The 27010-nt window shown below is 41.7% G+C and overlaps 1 protein-coding gene across 1 annotated transcript in view; it reads right to left on the bottom strand.

Annotated features, from left to right (window-relative positions):
- MYO16 (myosin XVI) overlaps positions 1–27010 on the bottom strand; it is a 518261-nt gene that overhangs the window by 149116 nt on the left and 342135 nt on the right. Inside the window, exons 22-23 of the mRNA XM_055543007.1 lie at positions 14095–14247; positions 10995–11195 (exon numbers count right to left, since the gene is read on the bottom strand). Of these exons, the coding sequence (XP_055398982.1) occupies positions 10995–11195; positions 14095–14247 (354 nt within the window). The remainder of the gene's footprint in view (positions 1–10994; positions 11196–14094; positions 14248–27010) is intronic.

Raw genomic sequence — 27010 nt, 5'->3', positions numbered from 1 at the left:
CAAAGGTGAGTGAGCTCCGAGGAGACAGCTCCAGCCAGCATCTCTGGTCTTAATTCCCTGAGTTAAAGCAAGAGCGGCGGGCTTACAGCCTGGGTGAAGAAGGTGTGGGCTCTTCCAGCGTGTCCATACCGAGTCACTTCAGTCGTATCCACATTCTGCAACCCCATGGACTGCATCCCGCCAGGTTCCCCTGTCCGTGGGGATTCTCCAGGCAAGAGTACTGGCGTGGGCTGCCGTGCCCTCCTCCAGGGGATCTTTCTGACCTGACCTGTGTCTCTAAATCTGCCTTGGCAGGCAGGTTCTTTTATCAGCAACGCCATGTGGTTAGCCTGGCGTCTTCCAGTACGAGGTCCTGACTCTCCAAGTCTGTGGTCCCAGTCCACCTCCAGACGTTGGCACGCAGGAGGAGGGCTGTGTGAGGTCCAGGAGATGTGCCGTGGGAGCACCCACTCGGCGGCTGATCCACTGAGGACCTGCAGCGTGTCCGTAGCGTGAGCACCCACAGTGTGTCTGGGACTCATGGACCACACTCTCTGGTGTCGAATAAACACGCACACGCCTTGGACCCCACCCAGACCTTTTTTTCTAAGATTTACTTATTTATTATTACTTTTGGTGCTGCTCTAGGTCTTTATTGCTATGCAGGGCCTTTCTCCAGTTGCGTGGAGCAGGGAGGACTCCTCCCCGCGGTGGCCTCTCGTGTTGCGGAGCACGGTTCTAGGCACCAAGGCTTAAGTAGTTCAGTGCGCTCAGCAGTTGCAACTTGCAGGCTCAAGCTCACAGGCTCAGTACTTGTGGCCCACAGGCTTAGTTATTCTGTGGCATGGGGGGGGGTCTTCCCTAACCAGGGATTGAACCTGTGTCCCCTGCATTAGGAGGTAGATTCACTGGATCACCAAGGAAGTCCTCCAGCCCGTCCTTTCTGATCATCGTTTAGAGGGGCGGGGCCCGGCAATCTGCATTTTGAACTTGCCCCCTAGCTGATCCTAGTTCACGGTCAAGTTTGAGAATCACGGCTCCAGGGACTACTGACCTGATGCTCTGTGAACTCTGCCTCTGGTGTGATGCTGGCCGGAGATGGGGCGTCTGGGGACAAGGTCTGCAGAGGATCAAGGCTTCCTGGGCATTTTAAATATGGAACAGCTACTAAAGCAGATATTTGCTCCTAAAGTTTAAGACTGGTGCTAAGTTTAAGATGAGAATACAATATAATTATGAAGTATCTGAAGTGAAGGTCGCTCAGCTGAGTCTAATCTCTGCGACCCCATAAGCTGTAGCCTACCAGGCTTCTCTGTCCATGAGTGGGTTGCCATTTCCTCCTCCAGGGGATCTTCCCAACCCAGGGACTGAACCTGAGTCTCCCGCATTGCCGGCAGATTCTTCATCTTCTGAGCCACCATGGAGGTAAGCTGGGAGGTGAAAATCGTGGCCAGCAAGCAGGCATCACCACCTCTGTTTCAGGACTATTATTAGCAAGTGGAATCAGGGTCATCACATTTAATCGGGACAGTGTTACCAGAGAAACAAGAAGATACATGAAGCAGAGGCGGTCCGCATGCCTTTAAGTAAAGAGACGCATCCATCTCTTTACTGAGAATTCACATTTTTTTCTACCGGTGAGAATTAGGAGACTGCTGAAGGGACCCAAGAGGGAGAAGGACATGACCTTGGCTGCTGAGATGGGAAGCGGTTGTTTGGATTCCAGGATAAACAGGGGACAGAAGTGCTTGTATTCGGTCATTAACTGGGCTTCTGGTTTCACCATGAATTGACAAGTGGGACTAATATGGAAAATCAGTTTCATTTATTTATTTACATTTTTAGAGTCAGTTGAGGGAGTGTCTGGGGATTTAGTTTAGTTGAGCTTCTGGATTTGTGAACATGAAGACATGACGCAAGCAGAGATATTAAAGGTAGACACGGAGCTGTGAAGCCCATAGAGACACAGGCAGGAGAGAGACGGGAGCCATCCCCATCAGAAACCGAGTCATGAGAGCATATTAACTCCCCAAAGGAGACAGAAAATACTGTCTTGGGAAACACCAACATTTACAGAATGGAAGTAATTTCACTCGTCAGTCAATCCCCATCTCCACCACGATATTTACATGATGCAAAATATAATCCATGGGAAAGAGATGGGATTAACAGCTGATAAAAATCAGACTTTTGACATACATTCTCGAATTCTCTAGACCACATCAGAATGTCTGTAAAGTTGGATTTTAGCCAAAGAAATAAGATTGTTTTTCAGCAAATGTAAATGGGTCTGATAATTTTTCATGCCTGGCTTCAGCTTTCTACCGGAGGTTTGCTGAAGAAGTCTGGACTTCATGTGTAGTGGTAAACTGATCTCTCTATAGCATCAGTATTTGTAAGCAGAGGTTTCTGTTTTTTATTTTTCCATTAACTGATTCCATCCAGTAGTTTTGCTTGGTCTCATTCTGATTCACTTTAAGTCAATAGATACTAATCAACAAAATAAGTTACTAGGAGCAGATAGTGTTACTGTTAAGTGTTTTTATATAAATATCTAGAATCTGGATATGGGCATTGAATTGAAATTACCATATCTGAAATTTATGAACACGCTTCTTTGGTTCCTTTTGAGAAGAAAAAAAATACCAATCAACTAACAATAAGATATCAATATTCAAGGAAATTCTAAAGTTTCCTATTTATAAATGTCTGTCATCCACGAAGATGAAGGAACCAGTTAAATCTTTGGAAAAAAAAATAGAACAGTGAGATTCCCTAAATAAAAGCCTGCATTTTTTTTCTTCCTAATAAAACCCTGGATAAGGAAACATTTATCAAATCTACAAAAATCTACACCAAAGGTGATACTGACACAAGAAATGGAGCACCAGGAGCCCGGCGGAGCTCATTCTTATTTTTCTAAAAGTCTGCCCAAGGGGTGAACAAACGCAGATGTAGATTAAGCTCTTTCTGTATGGGTCAAAACATCCTGGTCAAATAACCTTTAATAGTAACAGTTTGGCTTAGACCAGACGGATTTCATTGTTATGTCTGGGGATTCTGCCTGGAGAAAAGAAGGAGAGAAATAAAAGGAAGCTTCCTTATTGATTAGTGCATCTCCTTTTCCTGCTGATTTAAAGGTTCACTTTCAGAGCCGTCTTGGGCACATGGGGTCTCCCACAAATCTCTGGGGGTGAAGGCCAGCCAACAAGCTACAGAAGACGCTCCTGACACAGGTGGCCTGGGGAGATTGAAGGGACCAAGCCATCCCCCCTCCCCCGCACACATGTTATGTAAATATGTCTGAGGGCAAAGAGGTTGGCTGTCATCCGCGTATCACCCAGAATGTAATGTATGGCAGCCTCCGTGAGATAAAGATCTCCGCTTCTCAGAAGTCTGGGCAACACCATAAATCTCACCCGACATGTTTCACACTTAATTTATTCCGCAATAGGGGTAGATCCTTTTCAAGGAGCAGGGGGAAAAAAATCACGCATTTTACAGACTGGCCACAAATCAGTCTCTCCCCCACATCACTCCGATCAGCAATCTTTTAGTAACTGGGTTCCCGGAAAGGCTTGTGGAAATGAGTGACATGATGATAAGGGCCAGGGTCCACTGTCTGGGATTACAACTTTATCCATCTCGCTAGGATGTGACTTAGGGGGCTGGGAAAGGAACCTCGGTGAATGCAGTCACGCCCCACCCTCATAAAGATGCACCTACGAGCACATCATATGAAGTGCTATACCTTTTCCTCCTGCCGTAAAATGACATCTCAGAATACGTATGGAAATTGCAGAGAGTGCTTCCATTTTCTTAAGGGAAATAACAGTGAAAGGATCTTTAAAAATCTGCAATAAAACTTCAAAGACCTTACAGGTGTGTGCTTGATTAAAATATTAGTCACAATGCTTAAATGGTAAAGAATGTAATTTTTACAAAAATTGTCTTTAATCAAGGTAGCATTACTGATCACAAAAATCACCAGGTAGTCAGTGAAAAACAGAATGTCACATCAACATAAGGTGAAACAGATTTCTAAATACTTTTTCTTTTAATATTATAGTTTCCACAGATAGAGGAAAATCTCAATTTTCCGCACTAACCTTCCAATGAAGGCTTTCAAATGATACAGGAAGTGTAAGAAAAGATGACGCCATGGCTGTGGAGGTTACATATTCCTTATCATCTGCTAAAGCTGCATTAATACCATGATAAATAAAAACAAATATTCTAACACACATAGAAACATCGATTTATATAACACGAGTATATGTATAACATACAAGAAATAACAAATATCTTTTCTAACAAATCCAGGGCATTTGCCAATAATTTAGAAAAGTCAGTCGGGACTCCAATATTCTCAGTGTAGCCAGTTGATTAGATGGCTCCTGAAATACGTTCGTGACCTCAATATCTGTGATTGATGAGTTTAAAAGTGTGCTAAATATGGTGGTAATTCTGCATAGAAAGACCTTCAGCTCTTGCTGGGGAAACGTGACTGGTGTCTTTGACACAAGGCTGCACAACAGTCCTCCTTGCACTGATTTCGTGCTTACCACTTAACCTTCACTTGATCTTAGCCAACAAGCCGAGAAGCGGGACCGCTTAAACATCAAAGCGAGTTTTTTTGAGGTTCACAGCTCTGTTCCTCTTAATCACAAACTCCACGGATGTGCCGGCTGAGGGTTAGCGTACTCCGCAAAGTCACAGCAATGGAGCCCCAAGCGCTCTGGAGCATCTATCACGCAACGCAGATTCCATGAGGTGAGGTAATACAGACTTCACCACACGCCACAGTAGAGAGAAAAAGACGTGGGGGTGGGGGGCAGCAATGAGAAAAGTGAGACACGCCCCCCAAAATTCATGCCCACCAAGAACCAGAATGTCAGAATGTGCTCTTTTTTGGAAATAAGATCCTTGTGGATGTAATCAGTTACGATGATGAGGTCCTACTGCATGGGGGGTGGGGTGGGCAGGGGGGTATGCAATGACTGGTGTCCTTAATAAAGAGAAAGGGATACACAGAGACCCAGGCAGAGAGAAAACCTCATGAAGATGGAGGCAGAGACCTGGGTGCTGTGTCCACAAGCCAAGGAATGCCAGCTGCTGGCAACCCCAGAAGCTGGGGGAGAGAGACCTGGAACAGATATTTCTCAGAGCCTGGAGAGGGATCCGACCTGCAGACACTTGATCTCAGACGCTGGCGGACAGAACTGTGAAGGATACATTCTACGGCCTGAAGCCACGCTGTGTGAGGGAGCTTGTCATGGCACCCGCAGGAGGCTCACTCTCAGCGGTGCAGTATTTGCTAAGTCACAGAACACTGTTTCCCCCCACCCTGGAACATCAACACCGACGATTGGGGTGGAAGTGTTTCAGAGGCACTTTGCAACTTGAAAACGGCTATGCAATCATCAGGCATGCTTGCTGATGAGGGAGGAGAGAGCAGAGAAACGTGGACGAGGAAAGAACTGGGGCCTCGGGAAGACAGGAAAGATTTGGAAAGAAAGAGGAAAGGGGTGTTCCAGGTGAGGAAACCGCGTGAGCAAAGACAGACATGGGGAAATGCAGATGTCATTTTCAAATGAATCAGATGTAGTTTAAAAAAACCAAAACTACAGTGTTACAAGTTACAACTCCTCACTACTTTTCTAATCTGTAAATGCTGAACCAAGGAACAGGCGCATTAATTCCCAGAGCTGCTGGAACCAACAGCCACTCTGGAGTCAGGCATCCCTGCTTGCCATCCTGGCTTCTTCCAGCTTCTAGAGGCTCCAGGCTGCATTCCTTCAGTCATTTCCTCTCTCAACTCGCCCTTGCCTCACGCTTATAAGGACACTTGTCACTGGGCTTGGGACTCAACAGATAATCCAGGAGGATCTTCTCCTCTCAAGACTCTTGACTTAACTACACATGCAAAGACCCTTTTCCAAATCAGATCCCATCTGTAGGCTCCAGGGGTGAGCAGCAGGGCCTGTCCTGTGGGACGGGGGCACTCTCTCACCCACTGCGCTGCTTGTGTGTTTGGAAAGAGAAGGAGGCTGAAACACAGACACAGCACCTTAGGTAAGAGACATCACCAGCTTGATTTCCATGAATCATCAATGGGACACTTACCCATGAATCACTTCATGCCAAAAAACAATGATCACAACAAAGTTCAGACAAAGACTTGCTGAGTAGACACCAAAGAGGATCAAATACATGTCATATCAGTTCAGTTCAGTCGCTCAGTCATGTCTGACTCTTTGCGACCCCGTGAACCGCAGCACACCAGGCCTCCCTGTCCATCACCAACTCCCAAAGTCCACCCAAACTCATGTCTATTGAGTTGGTGATGCCATCCAACCATCTCATCCTCTGTCATCCCCTTCTCTTCCTGCCCTCAATCTTTCCCAGCATCAGGGTCTTTTCAAATGAGTCAGCTCTTCGCATCAGGTGGCCAAAGTATTGGAGTTTCAGCTTCAACATCAGTCCTTCCAATGAACACCCAGGACTGATCTCCTGGTATTATAGGACCTGTCATATATTTGACAGCTATTAATCCTGATCTCTATTTTCATGAATTTAAGTTTTATTATTTCAGATTGCTTTACTATCTGTTGATTGATCCTCTTTTCTCACATTAAAGTGTAGGGACTTCAAAATACTATTTCTTTTCAAGTTTAGGAATCACCTTCAAGAAATTCAGCTTTCCTAAGAGCCAATGTCTTTCACCAAATCATAATTCCTCCTTCCTTCAAGATTCTTAATTTTAAAAGCCAAATTAGATGCTCTTCCGGATTTAGTGCTTATCCATCATTTAAATCACCAGAAGTTTAAGAGCAATCCCTAAAACAGGTAACCCCATATACAGTTTAAAATTTGCTAAAACAAATAACAACAGCTTAAAAAAAATCCCACACAACTCACAGCTTCTTTAATTCAAATTCATGCTCACTAACAAGACCTTGTTAATATTTCATGCACAGTCTCTTCCCATTGACTTTAAAATATTTCTGAAATGGAGAGTGGAAAATACATCATGCTCCTATGAGTAATGAAAAATTCAAATGTGTTTAGGGAAGATCTTCGGCTATAATTTAAATAATGTTGCTTAAACATTTCTAAAAGACCTCTGAGCCTCTGCTCCAAATGAGATTCAGAAGCCTGGTCGGGGCTCCTGCAGTCGGATGTGTGGGTCCTGGGGGCGGGCGGCTGGAGTCAGAATCATCACCAGCAGTGATGATCGCCCTTCCTGTGAGATGCAGTACCCTTCTACTAACAAAACCAGGTAAACGAGTCACGGAGGAACAAGTGGTGATGGGAGGGACTCTAGCACATCTGTCTGGGCAAAGAAGAGACGCCCATCAAGCCCTCGACCCCCCAAGCCATGGCAGTCTCCCTGGGGATCAACTCGGTCATCAGAGAGCTAGTCAGGATTGCTCATCCTACAATCCAAAATAGACCCCTGCCTGCTGGTTTTAAGCCAATTAGCTCTTTGTTACAACTTCTGAATTACAAGATGCAGAAATGTGCTGCTTTCCTTGAAAATGCAATGCCTCAGAATTGAAGTGTACGAAGCTACATCTGATGATTGGAATGGCATATGGCTTGACATACTGCCACAAATTACATAGACTCTATGCTTCAACATGTGAATAGTCCTCAGGGAGTCCTTGGGCTAAGACTCATCAGTACATCTCAGTGAAATGAAAGACTTTCATAAAACCACAAAATTGACTCCAATTATGGAAAATCCTGCTTTAAAGTATAAAGGTGCTTTTACAGGAAATTTTGTGATTCCACAGGGTCTTAGCTATGTGGCAATTAATCAATGGGCTTTCTCTGCTTTGCTTTATTGCTCTCAGAGCTCGGTGATTGCTCTTCCTTGCTTTCCCCCAGATTTTCTTAAAACAACTGAAATTTTATTAAGTGTTTGTGTAATACTTTTTGAATGCAAACATAAACTAATTAGCAAGCAAAATATTATTCCAAAGCTTGGTACCATTCAGTTTAATGCAATTAGCATTTACGGAACATCTAGTATATCCCCAAGATACAACACAAACAGACTTACAAGGCAGGTCAGGAGGGTCAGGTGTATAGTTACTGAAGATGAAACTTGCAGAAAAATAAGTTTTCAACTAAATCCTATGAATTCAATAAATTATTTTTTAAATCATCAAATAATTCATTTATTCATCAAATATGTATTGATATCTTTTACGTGCCAGACACTTTCCCAGGCAATGGGGATATGAAAGAATATAGAAACAAAGATAGTTGCTTAATAGAACATCCATCAACAGAATAATGGATGAAAAAGATGTGGTACATATACACAATGGAATATCACTCAGCCATGAAAAGAACGAAATAACGCCATTTGCAGTAATACAGATGGACTTAGAGATTATCATACTGAGCGAAGTAAGTGAGAAAAAGACAAATATCACAGGATGAACTTATTTGCAAAACAGAAAGACAGACTCACAGACGTAGAAAACAAACTATGGTCATCAAAGCCGAAAAGGGCAGAGGGATAAATCAGGAATTTGGGATGAGCAGAAAGATAAACCACACGTGAAAGATAAACAAGATCCCACTGTATAGCACAGCGAACTATACTCAGCACCTCGGAATAACCTACAATGGAGAAGAATCTGAAAAAGAATATATGTGTGCATGTGTATATACACACACATAAATATTCTTATGTGAAACTGAATCACTTTATTGCACACTTGAAACTAAACATTGTAAAGGAACTAAACCTCAACATTTTTTTTTCTGATGCAAAAAGTTTTCTTGAAATGAAAAGTTTCCTAACTTTCTAATGGTATTTTATTATGCAAGTATCTTTGTTTCTATGTTCTGTAATAAATTCTCAATGTAAAGAAAATATAGACCAAAAATCTAAACACAGGACTAAAAGATTGTCAGTGTTATAAAAATTTTAATGGCTAAATATCTCAAATACAAAGATAGTTCATAATTTCTGAGAATATCCATTCATTATATAAGATCATCCACTGCCTTCCTCCCCACATCCGAGCCATCGCACTAGAACTTCCCCAGGTGTTCCTGCCTAACCACCCTGTCCAGGCACACTTCCTGTTGGCCCTGACCTCTGCTTCCCTCTTGGTTTCCGTGATACTCTCCTTTCCTACTAATATCTTTCTCCCTCTTCTCCACGTTCAATTATCAGATACACATTTTCCAAAATATGACTGTTTCTAAAAACAACCAACCTCCCAGCATCATTTTCAGCATCTCCTGGGGGTTTCCATTGAAAACTCTCCAATTCAAAATATCTGAAACTGAGCTGCTTCCAAGGCAGCTTCCAAGCTGCCTTCTTCTCTAGCATTTCCCTTCTTGGTTGGCCTGTAACAACCTCCCATCAGTCAACAGGGTGAGACCCTCAGAGTCATTTCCAGTCCAATATTACTCTAAGCAAGTTATAGCATAAACATTTGTTAACTTATCCTCTCCTTACTTGACCGCGGTATATTTGAGGTCTCTGGTTCGCTAACACCTGGGCTGTGGCAGACGGGAGCATCCAGTAACCACTGGTTAAAATGAACTGAAATACACTGAGAGGGAGAGAGTAACCAGGGATCCCCCCCAAACGGTTATTTGTACTACATCCCAAACATGGGGGGCAAGCCTGGAGGCTACAGATTCAGAAGTGGAAGAATTCACTATGGATGGGAGCTGGATTGGAGGCCAAGTGGGATGTGTAGGTAAGTATGGAAAGATGGATACAATTGGCCCTTGAGAAGAAGACAGGAAGGTATTTCTAGCTTGAGTTGTGAGAGGCTTCATCTGGGGGTGCATAGAGAGCTGCAGGAAAACAGTGAGTGGACTGGAATAAAGCATCTGCCTAGAGGTTTTGTAGAGGAGAGCTGGGCACATGAGCCTTGGAGGAAGTGATGGACCCACTTGGAGAAGCCCAACATGAGCCTGGCCTCAGGGGTGTGACAGGTTTACACAGATCAGAGTTGGTCCGTGAAGGATTTGAAGCATGAAGCATGCTTTACAAACCTGGGTAGGGAATGGAGAGGGACCTGAGAGCAACTCTCCTAGGTAGACATGCTTCAGGAAAAGTAATTTCATACTAACAACTATTGGAAAAGACCCTGATGCTGGGAACGCTTGAGGGCAAGAGGAGAAGGGGACGACAGAGGGGACAACATGGTTGGATGGCATCACTGACTCAGTGGACATGAGTTTGAGCAAACTCCAGAAGATAGTGAAGGACAGGGAGGCCTGGCGTACTGTGGTTCATGGGGTCGCAAAGAGTCGGACACGACTGAGCGACTGAACAACAGCAACAACTACTTTGAGGGTAAGTAAACTCAGGTGTCCAGGTGGATTTTGAAAATATCCCGAAGTTCACAGCAGACCTTCTGTATTAAATCCAGCTCTCTTTTGCTCATATTGTTACAAATCTGGCATGCAAGCTCAGTCACTCAGTCATGTCCCATTCTTTGGGACCCCATGGACTGTAGACAGTCAGTCTATATAGTCAGTCCTGTGTCCATGGGATTTCCCAGGCAAGAATACTTGCCTGGGAAAGTATGTAGTTTAGAATTTTCAACAGCAGAAAAGTTGTATTTTTTCTTTCTGGTACATAGACCTATACGTGTGCCTGACTGCTAAGTCACTTCAGTCGTGTCTGACTCTTTTCAGCTGCATGGAGTGGGTTGCCATTTCTTCCTCCAGGGGTCAAACTTGAGTCTCCTGCATCTTCTGAACTGGCAGGTGGATTCTTTACCACTGCGCCCCCTGGGACCTCCCAAGTTACAAATCTGGCAACATTATGAAAAGAATTCTACTGCACGCTTCATCACCCATGTTCTGAAGATGCCTAGTCCTTATCAGGCAGAAAGGAAACAGCTCAGGGAAGAAAGAGCTTGTGGGTTGTTCGCCCAGTATCAGTGACCAAAACTCTACAATGTCAAGATCTTAAAGGGTTGCCCTTAAGGCCTTCGGTCCACGAGTGCTCAGTCCTGTGAACTCACCCGGCCTGCGTAGTGCACGACGATGAAAGCTGCACCTTGGTCTCGGAGGGCGAGGTTCCCATTTCCATCCTTCCCAGGGGAGTAGACCGCATTTGTGTTTGAGGATTCTAGCAGACCGTGGAGCTTTTTGGGAAGACTTGGTTCCACTGACCAAATCATTTGACTTTCTTCGTCCAGTAAAGAGAGAAATCCAGAAGGCTTCTGAAAGTTAAAAAGACAGTTGTTTTTCCCTTCCATTCCTCAGTCTGCTCTTTTCGTTATTGTTCACACATACCATTTGCAGCCTCATCATGTTAATACGATCACTCAGAACATGAGTTTGCCTTTCAATACACGTCTATTTTTGTTCTTCACTGTGTCCCCACCACCTAGCAAACCTCTGATGTAATGTTGGCCCTCAGTAGTATTTTTTGATCAGGAATTAATAAATAAATAAAATAGCGTGCTTTGACATCCTGAAAACATGGGCGTTGTTCAAATATATATTCTCATCTTAAGAAAAATAGAATTTCCAACCACAGAAAAGTTGTATTTTTTCTTTCTGGTATATAGACCTATACATGTGCCTGCCTGCTAAGTCACTTCAGTCGTGTCTGACTCTTCAACTCCAGGGACTGTAGCCTGCCAGGCTCCTCTAAACATGGAATTTTCCAGGCAAGAATACTGGAGAGGGTTGCCATGCCCTCCTCCAGGGGATCTTCCTGATGCAGGGATCGAACCTGTGTCTCTCAATTCTTCTGCATTGGCAGGTGGGTTCATTAGAACTAGTGCCACCTGGGAAGCCCACAGACCTACATATTTATGTAAAAATGCAACTTTCACTCTGTACTTGGTATGTCTTTTCGTTGCACTTTGCAGAGATCAAAGAGAAGTAGCAGCAGAAATCCCGACTGTCATTTCCAGACCCTTATGGCAGAAAGTGAAAAGGAACTAAAAAGCCTCTTGATGAAAGTGAAAGTGGAGAGTGAAAAAGCTGGCTTAAAGCTCAACATTCAGAAAACGATCATGGCATCCGGTCCCATCACTTCATGGGAAATAGATGGGGAAACAGTGGAAACAGTGTCAGACTTCATTTTTTTGGGCTCCAAAATCACTACAGATGGTGACTGCAGCCATGAAATTAAAAGACGCTTACTCCTTGGAAAGAAAGTTATGACCAACCTAGATAGCATATTCAAAAGGAGAGACATTACTTTGCCAACAAAGGTCCGTCTAGTCAAGGCTATGGTTTTTCCTGTGGTCATGTATGGATGTGAGAGTTGAAGTGTGAAGAAGGCTGAGTGCCGAAGAATTGATGCTTTTGAACTGTGGTGTTGGAGAAGACTCTTGAGAGTCCCTTGGACTGCAAGGAGATCCAACCAGTCCATTCTGAAGGAGATCAGCCCTGGGATTTCTTTGGAAGGAATGATGCTAAAGCTGAAACTCCAGTACTTTGGCCACCTCATGCGAAGAGTTGACTCACTGGAAAAGACTCTGATGCTGGGAGGGATTGGGGGCAGGAGGAGAAGGGGACGACAGAGGATGAGACGGCTGAATGGCATCACCGACTCGATGGACGTAAGTCTCGGTGAAGTCAGGGAGTTGGTGATGGACAGGGAGGCCTGGCATGCTGCAATTCATGGGATCAGAAAAAGTCGGACACGACTGAGCGACTGAACTGAACTGAACTGAACTGAACTGAATGATGAGGGTTCCACTGAGATAACCATTCCAAAGATGACCCCCAAGGATGAGAGTAACCAAAGAGATAAATAATTTTGTTCCACTGACCACTGTTTAGCAGCCAAGGACACAGCAGCAAGTGAGGAGGAGGGCAGTGGTACCCAAGGCTTTCCACATATGGTTAAGTATATGTTAACTTAAACGTATGTATATGTATATGTTGAGTATATGTATTGTCAACCCATTTTTAAATGAAGAGTTAGACTATATATTACATGCGTCACTGTGAGAGGAGGCTTTCTGGAAGAGAAGGACTTCTGTGATTAAAGCACAGCACACTGCCGAGTTAGCAACAGGAAGGAGAACACTTTGCATGTTATTAAGAGGAAAATGAATAAAATAAAATAATTTATAAGTACACAGATAAAAAATAAAGGGTAGAAAGCCATATATTACTCTTTCCAACAGTGAAATGGCATTCGTTTTAAACAATGTTAAAGTGTTTTAAAAATATTATTTGCAAATCTGTATAATGCCTTATGTTAGTAGACACAGATTGCTGTTTATATGAGAGATTTTCATTTTTATGATGGTGACATGGAGGCAAAGATTCTTGCTTTATAAGGTACAAACAATAAAGATAAGCATAAACACCCACAGAAGTACTAAGATTATATGGCATGTATGTATACACATTTTTTTTCCTGCCAAAATTTTCCATATTCAGACTCAGAAATTTGGAGATAAACAAGATTTTTAGAATTTATTTTATGATCTTGCTCGTTTGGAAGTGAAAGTTATTCAGTTGTGTCTGACTCTTTGCAATCCCATGGACTGTAGCCCACTGGGCTTCTCTGTCCATGGAATTCTCCAGGCCACAATACTGGAGTGGGTAGCCATTCCTTTCTCCACGGGCTATTCCCAACCCAGGAATGGAACCCAGGTGTTCCGCATTGCAGGCAGATTCTTTACCAGCTGAGCCACCAGGGAAGCCCAGGAATACTGGAGTGGGTAGCTTATCCCTTCTCCAGCAGATCCTCCTGACCCAGGAATTGAACCAGGGTCTCCTGCATTGCAGGCAGATTCTTTACCAGATGAGCCACCAGGGAAGCCCCTCAGTCTTGGTACTATTTATAAAATAGTATATTTGTACAACGGGTATTGTAACTATTCCAAAAGGAGAGTTTTAATGATATAACTGCTGTTGAATATTTTCATAACAAAATGATCTGATTATTTCTTGTTCTTTCAATCAATTGGTAATCCTTCAAGCACCCTTTCAGAGAAAGATTGTATGCTCCTCAACTGACCCTGAATGATTATAAATGAATTAGAAATCATCAAGTCTCTTATAAATTTTCTTGAAAGAAAATTCTATGTCTCCAGTACTTTGAAATTCATGCATCCTGTGAAGTATCCAATTATATTATATGAATACCTGGAAAAAAAAATCCAAAACTCCAGTCTGGTTACCAAGAGAATAAGCCGTTTCCATGGAAACTCCCTCTTGTACACATTCTGCTTGCTCCTGTAGAAAAAGCACTTCGTTGATGTAGCGGTGCAGCTTCTCATTGGTCATGTTGACACAGAGCTGTTGTGGGGAAAAAGAAAACAATTCACAGGTGATTCGGCAGGCACATGCGTCGTTCCAGTCCCCGTTTCAGACGGGCCAAGTGCTGACTCAAGAACAGTCAGCACCAATTAGCCATCCAGTCGGCCCTGAGAAGCCAAAGTTGAGAGCTTCACCGGATGTTGTTGAATTTATATGGTCTGATTATGCAATTTAAAATGAGTATGTTAAAAACAACAAGAAGTATAATTCCAACATTAACTTACAAATTTGGGGTCTAAAATATACTTCAGTATTTAAAATATATATTTCCAAAATGAAATTATATGTGGGCCCTTGTCAACAAGTGAAGATAAAAGCTCCATTTTAATGCGAAACCAGAGAAAGGAGGAGCAATTTTTGCCTCCTCATTTCTGAGGTAAAAAAAAACCCAAAAACAAAAACAGGGTTAAAAATGACGGTCTAGGGCGACCGCCCTGTTTCCAGCAGCGTTTCTTGCACCTCTGCTTCACAGTAAAAAATGGTTTCAGTAAATTTGATGATAAGTGAATGTCTGTAAAGCTGAAACTGCAGTACTTTGGCCACCTCATGCGAAGAGTTGACTCATTGGAAAAGACTCTGATGCTGGGAGGGATTGGGGGCGGGAGGAAAAGGGGACGACAGAGGATGAGATGGCTGGATGGCATCACTGACCCGATGGACGTGAGTCTGAGTGAACTCCGGGAGCTGGTGATGGACAGGCCTGGCGTGCTGCGATTCACGGGGTCACAAAGAGTCGGACACAACTGAGCAACTGAACTAAACTGAACTGAACTGAATGTCTATAGACTGGATAAGCTTCCCTATTGCTTCAAGTACAAAATAAGACCTTTAAAAAAGAATTAACAAGAAAGAGGGAAAATTGCTATTAATATCTCCCTTATTCTCAATTAATAGTTTGAAATAAAAAAATATTTTTTAAAAGTGTGTCTGTCTGAAGATCCCCTGGATTGCCCCAGCCCTGGCTGATGTCTGAAGGCAGCAGGCACAGGGGCCTGGAGGGGCCAGTGGGCACTGGGGCCTGGCTTGGGGTATTCAGCTGTGGCCTCGCGAGAGGGGCAGAGGGAGGGGCCCGCGGCATACGTTCGTGGGCAGCTGCGTGCCCAGCCTCATGCTTGTATGTAATTGATTAAACAAGGCTTTTTATAAGCCCCTCCCCGAAGAGTTACAAGTAAAGTAAGAATGACCGCTGCTGTCTTGGAAATCATTTTAAAATTGAAATAACTTGAGAGAGAATTCGTCCAGACTTGGAACATCACCTCTTTCTTCTACCACTCCATCTGGGATCTCTGAAATTTCTTGAATTTTCTTCTTTCTCTCTGATTTGGCCAGTAGATAACCAGAGCCTTTTCTCTCTTCCTCTTGATGACTACATCTCATGAGATATATGCAAAGCTGGAAGGGTTTTAAATTTAAAACTGTTTCCTAAATTAACTCACAACTTTCAGATCAATTCTCTGAATATAAACATATTAAAAATATAGTTGCTTTATTTGAGAACGTACCATATAGAACGAAGTTTCCACTCTTGGTTGTTAAGGCAAAAACATTTTGAATACAGATACAGACCCATAAATCTGCATATGAGAGCTGGGAAAGGAAGGTACGGAATTCAGAATTTAAATATCATCTGAAACATATTTCTTTCCTGATACAATCCTGATACAATTGTGAAGTGAAAGTTGCTCAGTCATGTCCGACTCTTTGCAACGCCATGGACTATACAGTCCATGGAATTCTCCAGGCCAGAATACTGGAGCGGGTAGCTGTTCTCTTCTACAGGAGATCTTCCCAACCCAGGGATCCAACCCAGGTCTCCTGCATTGCGGGCGGACTCTTTACCATCTGAGTCACCAGCGAAGCCCAAGAATACTGCAGTGGGTAGCCTATCCCTTCTCCAGCAGACCTTCCTGACCCAGGCAATCGAACCGGGGTCTCCTGCATTGCAGGCAGATTCTTTACCAGCTGAGCTACCAGGGAAGCCCCGACTGTAGCTGATACAGTCTAGCACATTCATCCCCCTGACTTGTCCCATCAAAACTAAGTGATATCAATACATCAAGATCTATGTTCATCTTTTCCATGTGGTATAAATCTCTGGGAATGATTCGGGAAAGACAAATTTTTCTCTGTAAAACTATGCAGCATCTGTCCACAACAGGAGCTCACCGTGAAAGGAATATATTTTCTTATCATGGTCATTATAATCATAAACGAGTAACAGAAATTTCTGAAAATTGTTGACAGAGTAAAAAACACAAAAATTAAAAAATACTTCACTTTACTTAAAAAAATAATAATTTGAGGTGTTCCTCAAAACTAATAATGTGATAAACTCCTTTTGTCCTGAGATAATTTCTGTACCAAAGGTTAATAAATGCTATAAAAGAAATTTCTTCAATTTGAAGTGAAATATTTACAGTAAATGTACAGAAAATAAATGGCTCCATTATGAAATGAAGCCATTGGAAAAGATTCACGTTGATTAGATGATATACACAATTGAAATTTTTCAAACTTTTTGACATTCAAATATGCATTGAATCATCTAAGACAACACAAATAGATCCTGCATCTCAGCAGTTTGATTTAAAAGCAGTTACAGAAGGTGTGCCTGAATGTTATATATTTGGGGAATAGATCACCCAAGACTTAAATGGAGAAGCTATGAAAAATAACATGATGTCCATGACTGCATGAAAAAATAAAAAGAAGTCTGATAAAGGATTCTGAAATAAGCCCAGCAATGGCTGATTCTCTGCTGTAGAAGTGACATCCCAATTAAGTGAGACTTATCCTTGCCCTCATTTTGCGATGCTCGAGTTAAAAAGACTTAGGTAGATGTAGATTTCTCAAACATTTAATATAATAATTTTATATAAATTATATAATATATGATATGTATAAATTATACGATAGTTCTCTTATCGTTTTGCATTCAGAATAGACTTCAGCTCTGTTATAAAAATTACTTTTGGTGACAGCTGACTAAATTCTCTTGCTCCTGACTGTTTATAGCTGACCACCTCTATATGTACACCTGGCTGCAGTGTTTGAACTGACTCAAATGCTTTTATAATAAAAACTAGACATTTTAATTGGTTTTGCTTCCTAACATTTTACTGAACTGAATATGGATTTCAGCAAATTGATCCACTGTTTAGAAAGAATGACAATACCAAATGAGAATGTGGAGAAAGCCACCGTCCTTAGAAAGAGCTGCAAAAAGGGTTTTCAGTCTTTTTTTCCCCTACCTTTTTTTTTTTTAACCCCAGGAAGGAAAGTCTAAAATAATCTACCAAACTTTGGGTAACAACAAAAAAAAAGATTTGGATTGCACTTCTAAATAGAGGAAGCCAAATGAATGCTCTCCTGGTCAAAATGATTCATAAAACATACAGCTTCTGTCCCGAGTGTTACCGTTTTGAAGCTGCAGTGTTGGGTGGGACTCGGTGACAGTCCCACCATATATATTAAAAGTTCCCATATATCGGAACTTTTAATTGTACACTGTGTTCTTTGTATTCTGGGGAGAAAAAAAAATTTATTAAAATCCCCAGGAAAACTCCAGTTAGATACGTACTGCTGAATAGCCTGTGATTTCTGACTTGCAGCCTTTTTAACAGAGGCGCTTCCTGAAACCGAATGTGGGCCTGGATTTCTAACAGCGCTGAGCGATGCATTTAAGGAAATCACAGCGAGCACACGGGGTTAGAAGTAGATGCTTTTCAAACTCATTTTGAAGTCATGCATACAAACATTTTCACCAGAACAGTTTTCCTTTCCCTATTCTAAATTGTTGGTCGCACTCACTGTTTCAGCCAAGGTTAAAATATAAAAGAAGTGCTAACAGCATGGACTTCAGAACCACCAGGACAGGCAGCTCGGGGGACGGCTGTGGACACATTGCCCTGAGGCAGGCCCCTCGCTGAAAAGAGAAAAAAATGCATGCCACTAACGGGACGGTGGCCAGAACCAGGACGCGAACCTGCACGCTCTTGGTTTGTCCTCACTGAGCTGTCTGTGTTACGCGTGCACATGCATGCGTGTGTTAAACACCGTCAGAGACAGACAGACACAGAGACTTGCAAAGGCAAAGTACTTTGCGTATCTAGAAGCATAAATCTGCATCAGTAATGAGCCTATCACTGACGTCATGCAAACAGTCATTATTTTTATTTTTCAACTCTATCCACGGAACTGTGTTTGACTTTCATTAAAACCCCCCAGTATTCCCTGGAGTAGATGTTAATGTAGGTAAAAGGTGGGTTTTCATAAATGATAATGAACAATTATTAAGAACTGTTTAATTAGCATGCACCTTCTCTGATTAAAATACATGCTTTGTGCGTTAGGTGCCATTGTGGAGCGGATTAATAATAAAAACCATGCACCCTTTGAAAACACTCTTTAGTAACAGGCCATTATTGCTTATCCAGATGGCCCATCATTTGTATTAATGACAAACTTAATTTCTTGAGTAAATTTTCACCAACTGTTCTCCCTTTATTTTTATTACTCAGTGAAATTTATCTGAAGCAAAAATATAATAAAGCATGACATATGCATCAAGGAATTAAAGTGGAGATTAATTAAAGCTGACTCCAGCTGAAGGCAGAGCCCCAGGCGTCAGACGGGGATTCAAAATCCTACTGAACACTGGAATTAACCAGGCGCTTTTAAAAAAGGCTGATGTCTGGGTCTGACCCCACACCAATTAAATCAGAGTGTGGCCTGGCATTGATAGATTTTAGAAGTTTTCCGGGTGATTCGAACGTGGAGACAGATGATGGCATACAGAATCCATTAACTGATTTCCACATCAATTTCCACACACACACATATGCATGACATATATCATACCATTATACCTTAAAGGACATTTGTTTCTGTCCAAAGTGTCCTTTAGTGGGAGCGAGGCTCAAGAGGCAGGGGACACATGCCTCCTTACAGCTGATTCATTCTGCACAGCTGAAACTAACACAACACTGTGAAGAAACTATTTGTTGTTGGTGGTGTTTTAGTTGCTCAGTAGCATTCAACTCTTTCTCGAGCCTGTGGGCTGTAGCCCACCAGGCTCCCTTGTCCATGGGATTTCCCAGGCAAGAATATCGGAATGGATTGCCACTTCCTTCTCCAGGGGATCTTTCCTACCCAGGGTTCAAACCCATGTCTCCTTCAGTGGCAGGCAGATTCTTTACTGCTGAGCCACCAGGGAAGCTCAAAGAAAATATACCCCAAATTAAAATAAATTAAAACAACAACAAAAAAGAAAACACCAAAATGTCCTTTAGACATCTGCCTCATGAGGCATTTGACCCATCCCACACCAAAAGGTCCTTGATGTTTGCGTGCCGGCTCAGTTGCTTAGTCGTGTCCGACTCTTTGCAACTCTATGGACTGCAGCCCACCAGGCTCCTCTCGTCCATGGGTTTATCCAGGCAAGAATGTTAGAGTGGGCTGCCATGCCCTCCTCCAGGGAATCTTCCTGAACCAGGGATGGAACCCACGTCTCTTACGTCTCCTGCAGCAGCAGGCGGGTTCTTTGCCACTGGAGCCGCCTGGGCGATCTTCTGGGAGGATTACTGTTTCCTTAAGAAACCAAACACCTTTCCATCTCTCTGGGTTCTCACTGAGATTTCAATCAAACTCTGTGTCATAGGTTTTAAGCTAATAGAGCTGGCACTTACTTCACAGGCATGGAGACATTATTTTCATACAGATAACAAAAACACTTTCTCTTTCGACCGTATTTCTTTTACGGATTCTGTCATTCAGTGCGACAGGGGTTCAAAAAATAAATTCAAGGGAGGTGGGAGGGGGGTTCAGGATGGGGAACATGTGTATACCCGTGGCAGATTCATGTTGATGTATGGCAAAACCAATACAATATTGTAAAGTAAACAAACAAACAAACAAAAAAACCCAAAAAATAAATTCAACATTTTAATGAGTTTAATTCATACCTAAAATCTCCTTTAACGTAAATCGCCAATATTTAGGGGTTGGTCAACAATAAACGTATTGGCTAGTTTTCTGGCCATATTCTGCATCACAGTCTGCTAATGTCAGATTGAAACACACAAACACTACTGAAATAAAGGTCTTTTTCAAAGAGTTCTCCTTATCCAGGATTAAACACAAAGCCTAGAGATACGGGCCACAAAGGAGGCTGAGCACCGAAGAACTGATGTCTTAGAAATGTGGCACTGGAGAAGACTCTTGAGAGTCCCTTGGACTGCAAGGAGATCAAACCAGTCCACCCTAAAGGAGATCAGTCCTGAATATTCACTGGAAGGACTGATGCTGAAGCTGAAGCTCTAATACTTCGGCCACCTGATGTGAAGAACTGACTCACTGGAAAAGACCTTGATGCTGGGAAAGATTGAGGGCAGGAAGAAAAGAGGGTGACAGAGGATGAGAGGGTTGGATGGCATCACTGATTCGATGGGCATGAGTTTGATCAAACTCTAGAAGATGGTGAAGGACAGGGAAGCCTGGTGGCTGCAGTTCATGAGGTCACAAAGAGTCAGACACGACTTAGCCGCTGAACAACAACAAAGAGATACTGAAAACATCACAGACTTCAGAGCACTGGCTAAGGTGCCAGAGAAAGAAAGAGAATGGCACAAAAGTGCCACTTTGGGACCCAATGGATTTGCATGTGAATTGCCATGTAGCCCCAGAAAGGTTTCTAGATGTCCCTCAACTTTCTGAGAAGGTGCTGCAAGAGCTAGTGATCATAAAGGAACATCCGGGTTACAGGAGCAACTCCAGAAATTGTAGCCACTATTGATTGTTAGCAGAAGGCTAAATGGAACCATGCTCGAAGTCAGCACTCGTGGGGCTTTGCATCTGCAGACTCATTATCGTAAAGCTGAGCTTCTTCCTGGTCAGTTGTCATCAGAAGAACTCAACTGACTCTTATCTAAAGTGACCTGATACATATTTTCAAATACATTAATTCTTCCTATTCCTTTTTTAACACCTCCTTTTAATCACCCTGGGGCAGGCACACTGGAGATACTTTGAGTTTAGTTCCAGACCAAGGCAGGAACAGGAATATGGCAATAAAGCTAGTCACATGCATCTTTTGGTTCCCCAGACCAAACTTCTTGGTGAATGCAGGGGATTCACCGAGAAATGTTACGCATACGCTACACTGCACTCTATTAAGTGTGCAATAGCATTATGTCTAAAGAAATGTACATAATTAAAAACAACTTTACTGCTAAAAATACGCTGAACAGCGTCTGGGCCTTCAGCAAGTCTTAGCAGTAATATTAATGCTCACTGATCACAGACCATCATAACAAATACGACAATAACAAACAAGCATGGTGCGTGAGAATTACTAAAACACGACAGAAAGACGTGAGCTGAGCAAATGCTGCTGGAAAAATGGCTCCAGTAAAGCATGCTTGATGAAGGGTTGTCCCAAAACTTTAATTTGTAAACAATGCAATGTCTGTGAAGCCGAACAGAACAAAGTGCAATAGAAGGCCTGCCTCCACTTTACAGGGAGGAGGATACACCTGCACTCGCCAACTCACTTATTTATATTAAACAAATGGATTTGCTGAAAAACTTCACTATGAAAAAAACAATGGCATATCAAATTTATTAAAGGTTTATTGCTTCTGTATTTAATAGAATAAATAATATAAATAAATAAATAATACTGTATCATAAGAGAAATACAAAAAAAATACACCCATAAGAAGGTACCAATTAAAGCTTAGGAAATGTATAATATAATAATACTGAATCTTTAAGTTTAACTTTCAAACAACCTTTGAAACGTTCTGGAATCAGATGCTGGTTCTGTGTATTCTTCCTTGAGTCACTTAAATTATCTGAATCTTAGTTTCTTTAGCTCTAAAATGGAGATGTCGCTTAAGTTAAAAAGTTTTGAGGGGAAAAATTCATTTAATGTGCACTTTCCAAGCTCAAAATTGCTTTCTTCTGCTTCATTTTTTTTGTGCCCCCCAAAATGTTCTCAAAACTGTTAACCTGAAGACCTCTAACCACACTACTTTTAAACATAGACTGCGATATTATTATAAGAAGTACATTAAAATAGCATGTCATTAATTAATCTGCTTATTTTTCAATAGGAATCTGAATAGAACTATACTAGGGTTCTGCTATGTAAAAAAATAAATTTCCTCATTTGATTTTTTCTTATATTGTATTATCAATAGTGTGGTGAGTTCCTGAAAAAATTCCAGAAAATTAGATTCCAGAAAATTAGAGAGAAGAAAATGTTCTCAGAGCTAGACATTTAATGAATGCATGATTTGGGAATTTAAATGTGAAACAACTTAATAATATTTCTTGTATTCGTAGATCAATTCATTGAGCTGAAAATAGATTATATTGATACCTAATAGTCTATCAGAACATGTGCTATGATTAAATACCACAATGAGGTATCACACCCCCAGCGGTCAGAATGGCCATAATTTAAAAATCTACAAATGCTGGAGAAGATGTAGAGGAAAAGGCACCCTAAAATAGGTTAGAAACAAGGACCTACTGTACAGCATAGGGAATTAAATTCAATTTCTTGTAATAGCCTATAATGGAAACAAACCTGAAAGGGAATCTATATATATACATAACTGAATCACTTTGCTGTATACCTGAAATCAACAAAACACTGCATAAATTAATTATACTTCAATTTAAAAAAATCAAAGGAACAATACACGGGACTTGCCATACTAGGGGTGAAAACAGAAGCCTTTTCCTCACTAAGGTTTTCCTAATTCTTCTCCCAAGATATCCACTTAGAATTAGTCCTTCTCACATTTGTACCCCACCTACCTCGCTGTAATGTCCCTACCTTTCCTAGTGCCTAATGCAGAGTCTGGAACTTGGTACACATACAAAAAACATTTGTTGAATGAATGAACCACAGAGAACTCTGATGCAAATGAGGCAGAAAAAATGGACCCTTCCAGGTTCCGAGAAAACACTTTCTTACAGAGCAGAGACCATAGCACTCTCAGTTTTCCCATCTGTAAAATGGAATTATCTACATCAAGAGCAAATGGCTTGAGTTCAACTGATGGGTTCAATTGATGGCTGTTAATATATCCTCTGGGCTTCCCTGGTGGCTCAGATAGTAAAGAATCTGCCTGTAAAGCGAGAGACCGAGGTTCATTCCCTGGGTCAGGAAGATTCCCTGGAGAAGGGAACAGCAACCCACTCCAGTATTCTTGCCTAGAGAATCCCGTGGACAGACGAGCCTGGTGGGCTACAGTCCATAAGCTGGCAAAGAGTTGGACATGACTGAGCGACTAACACTTCCACTTTCTTTCCATATGTCCACTGATCTCTCTGTATCATATCTAGGATAGTGATTTCACAACTAGGGATTGCATGGGGTTTTTTAAAGGTTGAGGTTGACAAACTATATAATCTTATTTCATAGAACTTTACAAGTCCAGGCATTTGGCTTTTTCCAAACCTTTGAACACTTAGCCCAAACCTGAGTTATTGTTCACCAGGACTTTCCAAAAAATCTCACTCTTTAGAAAAGATTTTGTAAGCAGGGAAACGTTTCAAATCCTTGAAGACTCTTCTGAAATCCGCTTAGACGAAGCCTCACTTGACGACTGGTCAGCTGTCATTATCTTAGCTTCTACAACAGAAGCTTTTACTTTGAACAACTGTGTTATCTTTCCAAATTCTCTGTATTCTTATAGCAAATTGCTGATAAGCAGTTTTACAGACTCCATGGCTTAAGTTTCATTTCATGTGGCTGCATGCTATGTGTCTAGTGGGAAATGGGGGGAAATTATTGAAAGTTAAATCATTAGCTTCCACTACTTTGTTCTTTATGACTTTGGTGAAGATCTGTAGCCTGCAGAGCTTGGCAATAGCAACTGTTGGGAGAACACATTCTAGCATTTATTAAAATAATTTTCATATAATCTTAGAGTTTTCTCATTTATTCTAGATAGTATAGGCATACTGTATTTTATTGTGCTTCTCAGCCACTGCCTTTTTTACCAATTGAAACTCTCGAGTTCCATTGGGTCAAGTAAGTCCACCAGCATCAGCTTTTCAACAGCAGCTGTTCTACTCATGCCTCTGTGTCACATTTTGGTAATTCTTGCAATATTTCAAACTTTTTTTATTATTATTTTATTTGTTATGGTGACTTGTGATCATTGATCTTTGGTGTTTCTACAAAGACTTGCTGAAGGCTCAGATGATGGTGCTTTTTAGCAACGAAGTCTTTATTATTAGGGCATATGCATCGGGTTTTTCTTTGTTTTTTTTTTTTTTTAGATTTAAGCTATAGCACACTTAATAGATACAGTGTAGTACAAACATTACTTTCATATGCACTGTGAAACAAAAGGAAATACATGTGACCAGCTTTGGCAGTATTTGCTTTTTCACTGTGGTCTGAAGCTGAATCAGCAGTATCTCAGAGGGGCACCTGTATATTATGGACGATCTCAACATACTCAGTGATGAAAAGAATAACCCAATAAACCCCATCTGCAATCAACCGACTGCAACAATTATCAACAATTACCACCTCATGGCCAATTCTGCCTTATCCATTTCCTTATCCATTACCCTCAAAATTAGATTCACTGAAGTAATTCTCAGACATTGTGTCATTTAACTGCAAATATTTGAGTATAATTCTCTAAGCTACAATGTCTTTAAGAAAGTACCTTCACAGTATCTATATCACATGTAATTTCTATCAAGGATAATTTTTTAATTTTGTCAAATATCCAGATTTCACATTACATTGATTAACTCATAATTTTTATACTTAAGCAGATCAGGACCCACATAGTGCCTATATATGTAACTGATTTATAAGTCTCCTGGAGCTCCTTTAATCTGTAAGTCACCTTCTTCTTTCACATTTTTATTCTTGCATTTTATATGCTGAAGAAATCAGGTCATTTGTCTTGCACTGTTTCTTACAGTTTAGATTTTGTAGGAACTCTTGTGGTTTAGTTTATCATTCTGTCATCAGCTGTTTTTTTAAGATTTTTTTTGATGAGGACCATTTTTAAAGTCTTTATTGAATTTGCTACCAATATTGCTTCTGTCTTATATTTTGAATTTTAGGGCCTTGAGGCATGTGGGATCTCAGCTCTCGGACCAGGAATCAAACCCACAACTTGGCAAAGGAAGGTGGAGTCTTAACCACTGGACCGCCAGGGAAGTCCGTCCTCAGTCCCCAGTTTCTGTTAGTTAGTAGTTACATCAACACACTTCATTACGCTCAGGACTTTTCCTTTCCTTCCTTCCGCCCTCCCTTCCTTCCACCCTCCCTTCTTTGGTGAGACACCTGACAAGCATCTGGTATACTGTCCGCCTTCTTTGTAAGCCAGCTGTGATTGGCCCTCATCGCAGAGACGCCTAGATTCATTACTTATCAGGAGTGGTGACGCTGACTTGCTCTAATTCTGTCATTCATTCTTCATTTATTTGTAGTGAGATCGCACCAAGTTATACTTATAAATTAACCTGGGGAGAATCCGGATCTTCGTAATAGCAAGGCTTTCTAATGATGCAGGAGGTCTTTTCGTTTTTCACCTGTAATTATGCACCTTCCAGGAGCATTTTAGCTCTCACTTAGGCCAGTGGCTAACTTTGCTAATGTAAATGTTTTCTTCTTTTCCTCTGTCTTCCGGTAAACTGCCTTAAGAACACACAAAAGTCCTTTGTTTGACGAGCTGATGCGCAACGTGCCACTGTATCAGGCTCTCTCGCTGTCTGCGGCCATGTTTTCATTCATCCTTTTCAGCTGCCTAAATATTAATCAACTATGGACTGAAAAGTATTTTTGCCTCTCCCTGTCACATCATGCCTTAAATTGCCTTTGCTTTTCTAACATCAGTGGTACCACGATGTCCAAGGGCACTGGCATTTCCTAGTAGCAGAAACAAACCCTCAGGTAGAGCATCACAAGCTTTCAGCTAGTTTTTGGGAGCTTCTCGAGCATACCCAGGCTGGTGGTCCTGATTTTTGGAGCACTTCTTGGAATCTTCTGAAACTGTCCCTGTCCTAAATATATGTCAAGTTTCTTATGGAAAATGCTTATGGATGAACAATTGTCAAGAAATATATAAATATATATTTTCCTATTCCTGAGCAAGAAGAACCACTAGCAAATTTACTAAAGATTTTTTCTCATGAGTGTGCTCTTTAAATTTTAATTGAAACACATTTGTTAGTGACCGGTCACTCAGTCGTGTCTGACTCTTGGTGACCTCATGGACTGCAGCCCACCAGACTCCTCTGTCCGTGGGATTCTCCAGGTAAGAATACTGGAGTGGGTTGCCATTCTATTCTCCAGGGGATCTTCCCAACCCAGGGATTGAACCTTGGTCTCCTGCACTGGAGGCAGATTCTTTACTGTCTGAGCCACCAGGAGAGCAAGATTTTTTCTTAAGAGTTTACTCTTTAAATTTCAGTTGAAACACATCTGCTAAGCTTGTTTTCTATGCATAAAGTGGTATCACACCTGACTGCACTCTGTGGCGGCTGACATTCTAGTGAGAAGCTCATAGGTCAATAAGCTCAAAACAGAATAGAACAGATACTTATAAAGACATTAAGATCCTTCTGGGTTTGGTTCTGAATATAATATTGATCTGGTAAACACTCTGCTGCAAGTTTCCAGTGGAATAAGACATGCGGAAGTTCACCGTTCTATCAGCAACTTCGAATCTAAAATGCATCATTCAAACCAATGGCC

The sequence above is a fragment of the Bubalus kerabau genome, chromosome 12 (assembly GCF_029407905.1).
Source record: "Bubalus kerabau isolate K-KA32 ecotype Philippines breed swamp buffalo chromosome 12, PCC_UOA_SB_1v2, whole genome shotgun sequence".
NCBI classification, from domain to species: domain Eukaryota; kingdom Metazoa; phylum Chordata; class Mammalia; order Artiodactyla; family Bovidae; genus Bubalus; species Bubalus kerabau.
This window is presented reverse-complemented; position numbering and strand designations above follow the sequence as displayed.